At 39.1% G+C, this 13663-nt stretch overlaps 1 protein-coding gene across 3 annotated transcripts; it reads right to left on the bottom strand.

Annotated features, from left to right (window-relative positions):
- Nucleotides 1-377: 377 nt before the first annotated feature.
- nadkb (NAD kinase b) lies at nucleotides 378-13074 on the bottom strand. Of its 3 annotated transcripts, none has more exons than XM_040144118.1 (12): nucleotides 12844-13015; nucleotides 10604-10897; nucleotides 10411-10494; nucleotides 9551-9680; nucleotides 8257-8365; nucleotides 7232-7317; nucleotides 6487-6589; nucleotides 6132-6310; nucleotides 2732-2831; nucleotides 2400-2557; nucleotides 1636-1718; nucleotides 378-1535 (listed from the first exon to the last, which is right to left on the bottom strand). In XM_040144118.1, exons 2-12 carry the CDS (start codon nucleotides 10894-10896, stop codon nucleotides 1376-1378), a joined length of 1485 nt encoding a protein of 494 aa, XP_040000052.1. In that variant the 5' UTR covers nucleotide 10897; nucleotides 12844-13015; the 3' UTR covers nucleotides 378-1375. The 3 variants fall into 3 exon arrangements, with proteins under 3 accessions (XP_040000052.1, XP_040000051.1, XP_040000053.1); XM_040144117.1 differs by having other exon boundaries at nucleotides 1376-1535; nucleotides 12956-13074; XM_040144119.1 differs by having other exon boundaries at nucleotides 1376-1535; nucleotides 12781-13015.
- Nucleotides 13075-13663: the final 589 nt, after the last annotated feature.

Genomic DNA, 13663 nt, shown 5'->3' on the forward strand with positions numbered 1-13663 from the left:
AGAGAATCTGAACATGTTTGTTACTGAAGATTCAGATTCTAAATTGTTTCATACGAGACGCCATTTTCAGCTGAATTTTAGAACTCTGTGGTTCCTGAAAAGGCACGTTGATCCACTCATGCAGATTTTATTCTGACATAGTTTCGATTTCTATATTGTCAAATAAGAATTGGGTTGTTAGAGCTGCAACAATTAGTCAATTAATCAATTATTCAATCAAAAGAAGGCAACTATTTTGATCATTTGTTATTCGTCATTCGTCATTTTTTAAGAAGAAATGCTAATAAGTTTGATTGTTCCAGCTTCTTGGAATGACTGCTTGGAGGGATGAGTCAGCAAGGTTGGGTTCACACAAAGATTAGAGTGAACTAAAAAAGTTGTGAAGTCTTTAAGGCTTTATTTCATCACTACCATCTTCGGCTACAGACTTTGACAATTTGACTTTGACAGTTTAACAATCATGAAAACGACTCATTCTATTTTGTTTTGCTCCTCTAAATGCAATATTTTTCTAGAATTGAAACTGGGACACAAGTTTTGAAAACAATGAAAAAAATGTCTTTTACAGCAACAGTTAGTTAGTGAGTAGGTTCTGAAGGACTGAAATGATTGTACAATATGTTTGTGCAGCAGAGAACCATCACATACAGTAGTCTTTGGTTGACCCAGTATTAGAAATACATTTTATGTGGGTTACTTTTACAGTCTCACAACTTTAAAATATATAAATATCACATAAATAAGACCTTAAATAAATGTATCCCATAATCCTGTATGTACAAATTTACATTAAATTTCAGAAGAAACAGTCTTTTTGCTTATTTTTATCGTTAACAGAGTTTTCTACCGATAATCTCTCAAAGTCATGCCAGTTACATCTACAGCTTATACACCGATCATCACATTGATGAGCAAGTGATTCAAGTCCAAAGAAAACAGTTTTCAGGATATTCATGAAGAGCGTTAGGTGATCCCCGTCGCTCTCATCACAGGATTAAGCCAAGTAACCATAGTAACAATAGTCTAGTTTTTATTTCTAAGTGAGAGACATGCTTTCTCCCTGTAAACTGCAAATAAAAAAGGCCGTGTTTATGTACTGGAATGTAAAGAGAGGATGATTCAGTGTATAAAATACTGTATACACCGTAAGCTCATTGGATGTTATTCATATGACTAATGTAACACTGCTGTGACTGTAGACACATGTGCTCTCACTGTCACAGTCCAGTGTTTCTGTCATGACAAAAATGTTTGCAGGGTGACCTCGTGGTCGTCTAAGAACAAACCCGATCACCCTCATTGTCACTCACTCAGCTGCTGCGGAGAGCGTTGGCTGAATATGTTTAACTCGGGCCAGTAAAAAGTACCCGCTGACTCAGTTTTCAGTGTCTGAGGAGTCCGAGACATCTGCCAGTCGTGCCTGCCTCTTGCGAACGTTCCAGTGCAAACACTGAGCCAGGCTTTCGAACCAGTCGTACACCAAGTCATGACAGCAGATAGACGGAACGGGGTAGCAAGATGTAGTGATCTTGATGCTGTTGGGAGAAAAAACAGAAAGCAAGTGAATCCTAAATTGATGAAACAGAAATCTGTGTGATGATACGCCAATGGACAATGACAGTGAATGAACTTTACGAGTCTCCATGCTGGATCTCCTGTCTCCTCCGGCCATCAAACGACACCCAGGCGGTGTTTCTGGCATCCGGAGACAAAGTAATCTGTTTTAGGAGAGAAGAGGACAGACTGTCAGTTTCCAAGCTGCTTCCAACAACATTTCAAAGCAATCCATCCGACAGGTTTTGAGATATTTCAGTCAGGACCAGAGCAGTGGACCGACTCACCGTCACTGCCCTCCTTTGACCAATGTCGCTAGCACGCCTAAAAAGTGGCGATGTAAATCCGACAAAAAGAGCATGTCCTAACCGAAGTTCTGTCTCATTAATATGCAAGTTTATGCAGCAAGGCAAAAACTAAACAGATCATCTACTCCACAAGGCGTACCAGAGCTGTAAGTGTGAAGCTTCAACTATGTATCATTGTTCAGTTATTGTGTTCACAAGAATATGTCTACAGAGTCACAGATGCCAGCACGACAATATGATGTCGCGCCACCACATAAAAAAAGCCTGTGCTTTAGTACGGTAATTTGTTGGTGAGGTCAGGCAGAGCGCGCCACAATCAATGACAGAGCAGGGACACTCAATACTACTGCACCTCAGAAGAACAAACACGTGGTTCGGCAGGGCAGTCAAATATTTACAGGGTTTGATGGACAATGTAACTGATAACTAAGAGCACCGTTTTAGAGCTTCAATTAGCGAACAGGTCAACAAAAACCCGTGAGCTTGTGCCAGGTGTTTATGAAAGGGACTGTTGTTTACGTTACAGGGAGATAATACCATGAGCTCCACCCCAGCAGGGACAACGATAGGCCTGAAGGAGAGCGAGTGTGGGCAGATGGGGGTCACCATGATGGCGGGTACGTTGGGGTGGATCATTGAGGCTCCTGCTGCAGCTGCGTATGCCGTGCTGCCTGTGGGTGTAGACACAATCACACCTGCAGGACAGAGACAGGGAGGGATTTTACCATATTCATTTACCTTTTTTGATTCATTTGCATAGTTTTTCCCTGCCACCATGTTATATACTTTGACCCCAGTTTGAGTAGAAAACAGGACCGATGTGCTGTAACAAGTCAAGGCAAAAGAGTTACATCAATGTCTGTCCTTACCGTCTCCCTGCACGGAGGTGATGAGTCGCCCATCGAGGTACAGGTCGACATTGGACAGGTAAGAGGATGGGCCTCGATCCACCACCACCTCATTCAACACCTGTGAACACACGAGACCACACGCAGGCCACAGTTAAGGTTAGAAAACCCTCAGAGAGCACATTAATGTCTTAATGTGATGTCTCAATAGTTTTTCATCTGGCTCGGTTTTAAAGTGGTGATATAAGATAGCGTTGATGTTGGAGTAAACCTAAATCCTGTTAGGGAATATTAGGGCTTTGTACAAAGAAATAAAAACTCATGATGACTAACTCTTGACCACATTAATCAAATATGTCACTGCAGTGCCATCTGTAGGCCAAATGCCATATATGTTTGGATGTGTTTATGTTTATACACACTATAATATGTGCAATATTAACAATTATTGTCAATTAATAATTTACAATTATTTAGGCCTCTATAAACAGGAAAACTGATATAAAAAATAAATGAAAGGCCTCTGTTCAGGGTCCATAAAATATGTATCGTACAAAATACGACAAAGACTGGATGAAAAGTATAGGAGTCCTTAAAAATGGTTTAAAATCTTTTCATGTAGAAATAGGTGGGGTTATTCTGATCTTGGATTTAGTACAAGGCCAAGAAATCAATTTTTAAAAAATGTAACGCTTGTATCCAGTGTCAAGTGTTTACTAAATATCCACATGGTGGCGCAATGTACCCCAGAAACTAATCAGTTTGTCCTTGGTCCATGGCCTAAATTTGCACCAAAATTTCACTGAAATCTCTTGCATACATTTGGAGACTTCCAGCTAACAAACAAACAAACCAGCAAAATGATTGAAAACAAAACCCTTTGTGGTGGGATGTGATTAAGATCAAATAACTATACTGCCTTTAATGTGCAATGTGGAATAACTACATAGCTCTACAGCTACCCAACACTGTGAATAACTAGATTCTGATGCATATCCCCACATTCTCTGGAGCACAAAAGGACAGCCCTCAATATGTAATTCCCTTTCATAGGAATTAATATTACAGTGAATTAAATAAATGCTATTCAATAAAAATAACAGATCCGCCCGCAGCAGACGCAGAGTTACAGGCCAGTACTTCCCCACATTACACAAGGAAACTACAAGAGGAGAAAAATGATGGCATGCAGAAAGGCAGCACACCGATCAGGCTCCACACTTCAGTCAGGCACAAAAAATACTGCAGCGCTGAGCAGCGATGTCTGGCAGAAGTACTGACGTCAGCTGAGCAAAATGCAAACATCCTGCTGGGCAAAGCAGACGTGATGTAATGTGAGGTCAAAATCTGGTTCAGAGACCAGAACAATCCATCACTGTCTTTTATCGATGAGATGAAAAACCCACGGGAGAAAGAAAGGAAGAGAGCTGCACTGAAAATGACAAACTGCAGCACTGTGTGTGTGTGTGTGTGTGTGTGTGTGTGTGTGTGTGACTGCAGCAGTGTGGCATGTTGTTTAGTTACAGAGTGTGTCAGACCGAGAGCGTCAGAGCTCATTAAATATTGACTGCACGGTTGACGCCTCGTTCTCCATGGCAACTGGCTCAACAGAACTTCACAACATTGGACTTTCTCTCCCATTTCAGCTTTATTATGACTGTCGCCATGGCAACCCAGCTGATGCTCGCTCTGGCTGAGCTGGACACACACAAAAACACACCCAGGATGAAAATAATGGAAGACAAACACACACACGCACACACGCACACGCACACACACACGCACACACACGCACACACACACACACACACACACACACACACGCACACACACGCACACACACACACACACACACACACGCACACACACACGCACCCTACATCATTTTTACGGGGTATACAGCATCAATCCAGTCATGCCAGCCCTTTTTGACCAAATACTTTCGTTAAATTAGTCCGATAACTGATTAAAAACAGCATTTGAGACGCAATTTTCACACAAAGGAAACAACAACAGAGTCACCCTGCTGTTGTTTTTATTTACTGTTGAGGGACTCTAATGCAAATGCAAAGGAAACATGCAGAGTTGGACTAGCAAAGTGTCTGATACAAAGTGGACAATCTGCTGACTGACTTAAGGTTATTTATCTGCTCCAGTACGTAACTGTAAAACTTTATGTAACACTTTATTCTTTTATTTTTCAACTACTTACATTTCTTACTCTTTAAATGAATTTTCAGCTACTTTTACCACTTCCACATCAACTGACATTTTGACTGCTTCCATCTGTGTCTTCAGCTGACAATGGAACCATTTTCAGTGGTTACACTAAAACTGACACTTCAAACCCTTTCAGATATCAGGTCTTCTCCTTTGAACAACAAAGTATTTCTTCAGCTCTTCTAACTCACACAACTTTCACTGTTCATACACACTTTAAATAACATCTTTCAGTTGACACTTTAACTGACATAATTTTTCAGTTTATATTTCTTTTGGGACTTCAACTTCTCAACTTCAACATTTGATCTCAATACATCCCGTACACTTCACCTGACATTTTAACTCCTACCGGTGCTTGTGCTGAAATTGACACGTCAACTACTTTCAGAACTTTATCTGCCATTTCAGCTTTTTTTAGTCTATATCTCAATTCCAACTATTTCAAAAGTTCCAATTGCAAGATTTCAGCAGCGAGAAAACGGAAATTGTTTTTGGAAAATGTAGCCTCTTTAAGTTTATTTCTTCTTTAGTCTGTAACTGCAATAAAAACGATCAGCAAATTAACATTTGTTTCTCTTGTTTAGCTGCTCTCACTTTGTTCTCTCGCTCACTCGTGCTCTGAACTCATTCTACATATACTCGCTGTTTATCTCTATGGAAAGTTGAGAACAACAATAAACAATAAACTCTCTAGGAAATGTTCAACAACGGCTTGCAGCAGCCATGAGTTTGTTGTCTGACCAATTGGCAAAATTCAGCACCACAAACTCCACCCCAATAGTTTTTGGGCCATCAGAAAATACTGCCTCAGAGCAGGGACTGTTTTGGCACCAGGAACTATGGCAGAGGAACTGAGTATGTCCCTGGTTGCTTTGGTCAAAAGGCAGGAAAGGTTCCCAAGTTCTTAAAAAGGTCCCTGAGCCCCTAGAGAACTTCCTGCAGTGTAAACGGACTGCACTCTGCATCTTTACTCTGCTTTGTGTATTTTTTAGCTTAAGAAGCACTGGTCTGGTGTCCTCCAACTACTATCCAAATTATCAGCAAATGACCACTATTACACTTCAAGTAAACTCTCAAGGACTTTTAATTTGAAAAATCTACACAATCAAGTTTATTTGATGCAAGTAATCACTCCAGTAGGTCATTGGCTCACTAATCTGTTCAATATATTCGTCCACCTGGACACCTTTGTCCTCACCTGTAGCTGCAGGGTGACCTTGCCTGCCTCGCTGTTAGTGTGTCCGTGAGGAAGGAGTCCATTGTGCTCGGGTTGCTGCTGCGGCGGCTCTCGGTTGTATGGCTGCTGGCCTGTTCTCTGAAGCATGTCCTTCACCACCTTCACCTTCAGACGACTGCGCAGAGTGATGGCCGCGTTGCCTGAAAACCCACGCGCAGATGTACAAGTTAACACAAAAGTGAAGATGATCTATTTCTAAGTTCGACCTTTCAGGAGAGAGTGAGTTTATTTTACATTGATTTAGTTTTGACATTCACATACCACTGAATACAACACTTAACATTAGACCAATATTTCATATGAAGCTGCACTCTACCTTCAAACACTTTGGCCACTTCAGTCTTGTATGAATCAAACTTGAAGGGTGTCAGGAAACCCAGAGAACCAAGGTGAAATGCCATGACGGGAGGAACGCTGCCCTACAGGAAAGAGAAACCGCAGTCTGACCGGCTCACCCCTGTCAGGACACTAGCCTTCACCTGAAAACTCTAAATATAGTACATGATACTTGCACAATCTGTTTACCTTTGGTATTACTAAAAGATTTTATGTTATATACTTTTATTTAAAGATCTGTGATGGTATATCCTATAGAAATACTTTAATGAGAGAGCTTATTATAAACAAATGTACAGTAAACTAAATATTCAGGAAACACAGTCTCTTTTATGTCATTTGTTTTCTGCTTCACAAAACTAGGGTTCTTGTAAAATTAAGAATAAGAAAATAAGAAATACGATTTACTTTTTAAAAACAGAAAAAACATAAAGGAAAGAGAGTAAACATAGAGGAGGAACATAAAATGCCATAAAATACAATTAAAGCACATCAAAATCCAAATCCATGTTAATTGCAGATTTGTAGATTTTTACAGTATTAAATCCAAAGAAGTTTAGAAAGGACAAGTTTCAAGAAATTAATTTTCTTTCATCTGGTAAAGGAATAAATACTGAGAGATAATGTAGTTTCTCTTTTAAAGTAATTTTATCTGGTATAAAATGTTTTCAAAAAAATCTGAGATCAGCTTGGACATAGTGATCAAACAATTAAAGTGTTATTACCTGGAAAAGAGAGGAAGCGTAGAGCAGAGTCCCATCTCCACCCAGACAGATGATCAGGTCTATGCAGTCAGAGATATCATCATAACCTGCAAGCGGGCAAAAATACGGCTATTACAACACTTATAACATTTAAAAATATCTTAATTCAAACTGTAGCAGCAAAATAGTCACATTTTTCCTGTTTCAGAAGGCCAAAAGGGAGTATATGTCCTGGGAGCACCTGATGACTGATAAGATTTTTGGGAAAACAGGCACCATATGTGGCCAGTAATTCATCCAAAAAAAGATCAAATACACCCGAAGATAGAAAAATAGTTTTTGAGGGAACTTGTTCTCTCTCCAGGAGCATCATTCTGTTTCTTACTCCAAGCTATTATTGGAATATAACTTCAAATACGGTTATCTCACACAGCATTGGACACAACAGAAGACAACAAAAGACCATTGTAACATATTTGCTAACATGTTAATGTCATCTAGACTGAATTCTGGCTGGAGAAATGAAAAGATAATAAAGTATGTTTATTTCAACACTGTACTCAAGTACAAGAGAAGACCTACTGCTATCTTTCGTCAGCATTCCCTTTTTGTTAGACCTAGTTTTATTCCTTTCTTTTTCGGGGAGACATACTGAACTTCTGCCAACAATACACCTCTGACAGCTTTTTTTACTGGTTATTCTCCAAATTAAGATTCTACATGTGAAACGATGACCTCATAAAGAACTATGTACGGCTATTGTTTGCTGACAAGTCGACAAGTTCACCATATCAATTTAAAAGGTGATGACATATCACTGCTGTGTCTCCCAAGTGGCCAAAAAATATAAATATTTCAGGTTTAAGTAAAACTGTGTACTTAACTTTTACTTTTAACAGCATATTTTACATCATCATATTACTATTTCTATCTGAGTAAAGGATATTATTACTTGTTCCTCCACTGGTCAACTTCATGTCACTAGTTCAGCATTAACGTTTGGGTCTTTACTGTGTTTAAGGTGGTAGGACACACAGGAGTCTCACCCTCCCTGAAGGTGCAGAGCTGATTGCGTATGGAGCCGAAGGTCTCGTCCTTTGACAGCGTAGCATCATCTGCCACCCTGCGTTCCACGTACACCATCATCTGCTTCTCCTGATACACAAAGACAAGCTTTAGTGACAACAGCCAAAACACACACAGCCTTCTCTCAAAGGAATGCTTTCCAAAATAATGTAGCATATGCCAAACGTGTAGTTTAATATGACAGAAAGAACAGTTTGTTTTGGAAACATGTCCACATGTGGTTGTCGTAAGTGCATGTGGCCAGACTGTATGTTTCACTTACATGTCTGGACCATTTCCTGTATTCTACCACAACATGTGCAGTGTACACTCATGGAAATATGCGTTATGAAACTGTACAAACTGTTCACCAAAGGTAAACCAAGAATCGTTCCCCTGATCAAACAAAACAAAACAAAAACTGGAGCCTGATATTGCTCTCAAATTGAGTGACAACTATTTTAACAAACAACGGAAAACAACGAAATCTGAATCTGTAATCTTTTCTGATGCTGTAAAAAGCTTGTATACATCAGTTATGTTTGTAAACCTAGGAGGAGACAGGCCATTATTTTGAATAATGATTGAGAAACACACAAAACACATATTTTCCATCAGCAGTTCAAACTTAAATTATGTATGTAAAACCCACCTCAAATTTATATTGTCAAAAAAAATTGATTTGGACATTTAAGTGGCAAACTGTAAGTGATGGTTGATGAGACCAGCTGAAAAGTCTGCAAACCCTGACTTGTCCAAAAAATATTTAAACCACAGATATTTCAAACCCTTCCTCTCTGTGTGACAGTTGTTAGATATCAGACCACATGCAACTGGCGGTAACATATAGGCATTAGACTGATTAGTGAACAAAATGTATCTGCCATAAACAACCAACGGGACCAGGAAAAACCCTTAAAAATTCATAATAGCAGCTGGATCCGTGCCCTCCACATTTGGGCATAATGACCACCTCTATGTCCATAAATCTGGGGTGGCTAATGCCATGGTTATGGTCATTAAAATGCAGAGCGACTAGAAAATTCATATTCATGTTGTGAATAGCACATTTATGTTCATAAATCATTTGGTTTTACAAACACAAATAAAACTGCAGATATCTTAGCAGTAGTGTTTCATTAATGTGCGTGATCATCAAGACATGCAAAATCAATTTTCAACAGTGAAAACTGCCTCTTCACACATTAACTTCATAAAACGTTAATATTCTATAACATTTAGTATATCAACCATACAGTATATCAAAAACTGTACCTCCACTAGAAACCTGCAGAGCTCTTTGAAAGGCTCAACCAAACTCTCATCTCTGATTTTTCTGATGACAAGCACGTTGACTGGAGGTTTATTCCAGGTGAGCCGCTGGCTGGCAGGGTCCTGGATGTGCCTGGAAGACAGAAACAGAGTGAGTAAACCAACAAATACAAACACATAAATGTAGATACATACACCATCACTGTCTGAAAAAGACTTGTTATATACACAGAAATACAGATACAGAGAACAGAATAGATCAAAAAGTTGGAATAGACATTATGTAGAACATTAAGATAACTGTTACATGATCACAATGTCTCGAGACTTTGGTTTAGTTTTTCGGATCCTGACAGTCTCCAAATAAAGTCGAATGAGACCGTGGTACCATCTCTTACCAAGTCTTCTCAATCAAATGAAGCTTACGCGACACTGTACTAACAGCTGAAGTCATTCATTTACTATTAACTTTAACACTTAAATTGACACTTTGATTTAACATCTGTATGAGTGAGGTCCAAATTCCAAACATCAGAATATTAAAACTTTCTCTTTCTTCACTTTACCCTTTCGCTCTCTCCTCCTTTGCGGAGTGGATGACAGGCATTTTGCAGAAAGATTTGGCTGTGTGTGTGTTTTCAGATCAAGTTCAAGGAAAAACTGTGAGATCAGCTGTCAATAAGCAACTGTGGCCTTTTCAGTGAGTCATCCCATTCCATTTAAGATCCAATCACAACATGAATATTTTATCTTATCTCACACAGTTACACAAGCTTTTATGTGTCAATGTCCCTGACAAACAGAGTATACGCTCATCAGTTTGTACACACAAAGTTCGACTCATTCAGCATACTCAAGCTTACATGACTGAAGTTGGGTTGGGAAGAATACAGGCTTTGGGTCCGAAGTGAGTGGCTGGATACGGTCCATGTAGAAAGTGGGCTCTCCTGTGAGGAGGAAAAAAAAAAGAGGAGTCAAGACAATATCACCTCATGTCCCGGGCAGCAAGGTTGTGCCAGTGGCATGACAGACCAGATGGCAACCTGCTGTGCAAACCTCTTAGGTGAGCTTTCGGCTGTGTCGCTTGCCGACCCAGAGGGCTCCAAGTGCTCGTGTTGTCCTGGCAACCTCCGCCGCTCGATCCCCCAGAGCAGCTGTTCCTGACCATCCCCCCGTCGCTGCGACCTCTTCCCTTCCCGCCGTCTCCTAGGTGACTTGGTTGGGTTCTCCCTGTGTTTGGAGGGCCTGGCTGACTCTGACAGCTGACCAGGGGGGCCTGAGGGTTGCACCATACCCCTGTCCAGTACTGCCAGGGTCCCCGAGGATGGACCTGTGTCAGAATTCTCCATTCTGCGAGGAAGCAATACAGAAACATCTATCGAAGACTTTTAACCAATTTAAGGAAAAGAAACAATCTATGGGATGAGTCTATAAATAACTGAAAATCCTTAAGTAGCACTGAAAAAGATCAGTCAGATTAGTTCAGTAGTCAGATACCAGACAATTAAGTGCCAACTATTAGACTAATTATATAATAATAAATAATTTATAAAGCTAAAATGCAAAATATTCTCTGGTTCCAGCATCTGTTGGTCGCAAAAAAACAGCATTTTGAAGAAATCTCCTTGAGCTCCAGAAAATTATACTCAGCCTTTTTCATTATTTTCTGACATTTTATGATCAGAAAATAAAGTAATAGTTTATTTGTCAAAGTAAGTAATAGTCACAGTAGTGTAAATTAAATTATAAGTCGCAAATGAGTGCTGACAGAATCAAATGACAAAAGATGGGCAAATCAAAGAAATAAATAAAAACAACCTTTATCCATTTCACATAATATAATTAGATACTTTTCTGGCTCTTAGTGAGCATGTTTAATCCATTACTTAAGGTTCAGGATGGGGTGTGTATTTGTCATCTTGGGGGTTTTATAGTGTAAATATTTAACCAAGATGAATTAATCACTAAAGCAATTACTTTCAGTCCTACAGCAAACAGGCTATATTGATTTGATTATACAGCATTTTACAAAACAATGAAATTCAAAAAAGGGCTGCATTTAATGATAATTTTCGCTATCAATGAATCTGTCGATTATGTTCTTGATTAAGCAATTAGTCATTTGGTCTATAAAACATTAGAAAATTACCAAAAAAAGTTACCATCACAGAAGACTAAAGAAACCAGAAAATATTCACATTTAAGAAACTGAAACCAGTGAATCTGACTCAAAATGACTGATTATCAAAATAATCGCTGATTAACGGTTTCTGTCGATCAACTTATTGTTGCAGCTGTACACTCAAATTTGAATTGAACTAATAAATCTAACTTAAATACATCAGTGACCTGACCCACAGTCAGTAATCAGTTAATTAGGTACATCTAGCTAAAACTAATGCAGCCTAATTCAACCGCCCTAAAATAAATCCTCCTTCATGAAGGTTATAATTTTCAGTTTTTATTAAAACTGTGTTAAAGACTTGCTGATTCAACTTTATGGTCATTTCCAAGGATTCAAGATTCAAGATTCCTTGTCACTGCACAGAGTACAATGAAATTGAGTTGCAATCCAGATGCTGCATTCACCCATGACAAACTAAAGTACTTTAAAGTGCAAAATATATAGATAAAATATAAAATGTATATTTCCTGTAACCTACAGAACAATAAGATACAAATGTAAAAAAAAATGTAAAAATTGCATGTCGTTAGTGGTGCGGTTGAATTGTATGTCTCTTGTTAGTCAGCCTTCCTTCACTGATTTGAATGGGGTGGACAAAATATTAGAAACACCCGTTAGTATAACACAATTCAACATCACCACAAACTGCAGCCTCCAAAATGAGCATAGTTTAACATAAACTGAACATTGTAACCTTTAATGAAGGTAGGATTTATTGCAAGGCTGTTGTATTAATCTGAATTAGTTTTAGCGAGTTATACTTTATAAACTGATAAAATAACTGTATATCGAGCCAAGGTCTGCGACATTATATTTAGCATTATATTAACAACAGCTGGCTGAAAAGTTAAAAAAAAATTAATGCTGAGATCATGGTTTCTTTCTTGTAATGTTCAACAGTGATCTTGAGTGAGATAAGTTTTGTAACACATTACTCGTGGGTAAGAAGCAGCTAAATGACAGAGAAAAGACTGAATAACAGAAGTGAGTTCATCTTTCAGTCAGTCTCAGATCTAAAAACCGTTCATTTGTTGACAGCTAACGTTACCTAGCAATAGCTAAGCAGCTAACCGCTCCGAATTCAGTCAAACTTAACGAAACTAGGCCTTACTGTGTCACAAAGACGCAAACATGCTCATATCGATACTAGACATTGCCGAATATGTGTCTAAGGTCAGACGCTGCCATCAAAGTTTAAAAACTGAACTATTACGAGACCGTACGTGACCGGGGGAGGTGATGTTTCCGCTGAGACGGTTCGGGGACGTCTCTGTGAGCGGATCTCTGCGCAGGACTGGTGGTCGGCTAAACACCACAGCGCCACGTTTGATCCCGGTGGTCAGATGCAGAATTACACCCACAGTGTGCCCTGGAGGGTCCAGCGTGAAAGCAGGGGGGTGAAGAAGAGTCAGGGCAACACTGAGGTGCTAACGAAATGCTAGCCGGCTCCAACTGGTACTAAAATGTAGGTGCAGGGGAGGAAAACAAGACTTTGGTCGGTTTAGGCCTCGTTCACACCAACATTCACTTTCCGTGTAAAAATGCAAGTCAAACGAATATACATACATAAAAAAAATACATAGCAAAGTAACATTAAAAGTAGGAAAAACATATACTTTTAGAATAACTTTGTTGTAAATTAAAAGCAATGAAAAACAAGCAAAGTAGGTTAAAGCATGTTACTTTATTTAAGTACAGTAACAGAAGCAATACCTCAATGGAAAAATACTTCATATTTCATCACCAAAATGTGAGCTGTTCTCATCTTTAAAAAAAAAAAAAAATGAAATGACCAAGAGTATCGTGAAAGGTCTCGCACATAGTGATAAAGCCACAGTTCTTGCTATATTTTTTCTGTGTCAAGTAAGGAACACAAAGAAAACCGGAGGAGAGGTAGTATTCTTTCAGAATGAATTTCAACTGAATTATAA

The sequence above is a fragment of the Xiphias gladius genome, chromosome 14 (genome assembly GCF_016859285.1).
Source record: "Xiphias gladius isolate SHS-SW01 ecotype Sanya breed wild chromosome 14, ASM1685928v1, whole genome shotgun sequence".
In the NCBI taxonomy this organism is placed as follows: domain Eukaryota; kingdom Metazoa; phylum Chordata; class Actinopteri; order Istiophoriformes; family Xiphiidae; genus Xiphias; species Xiphias gladius.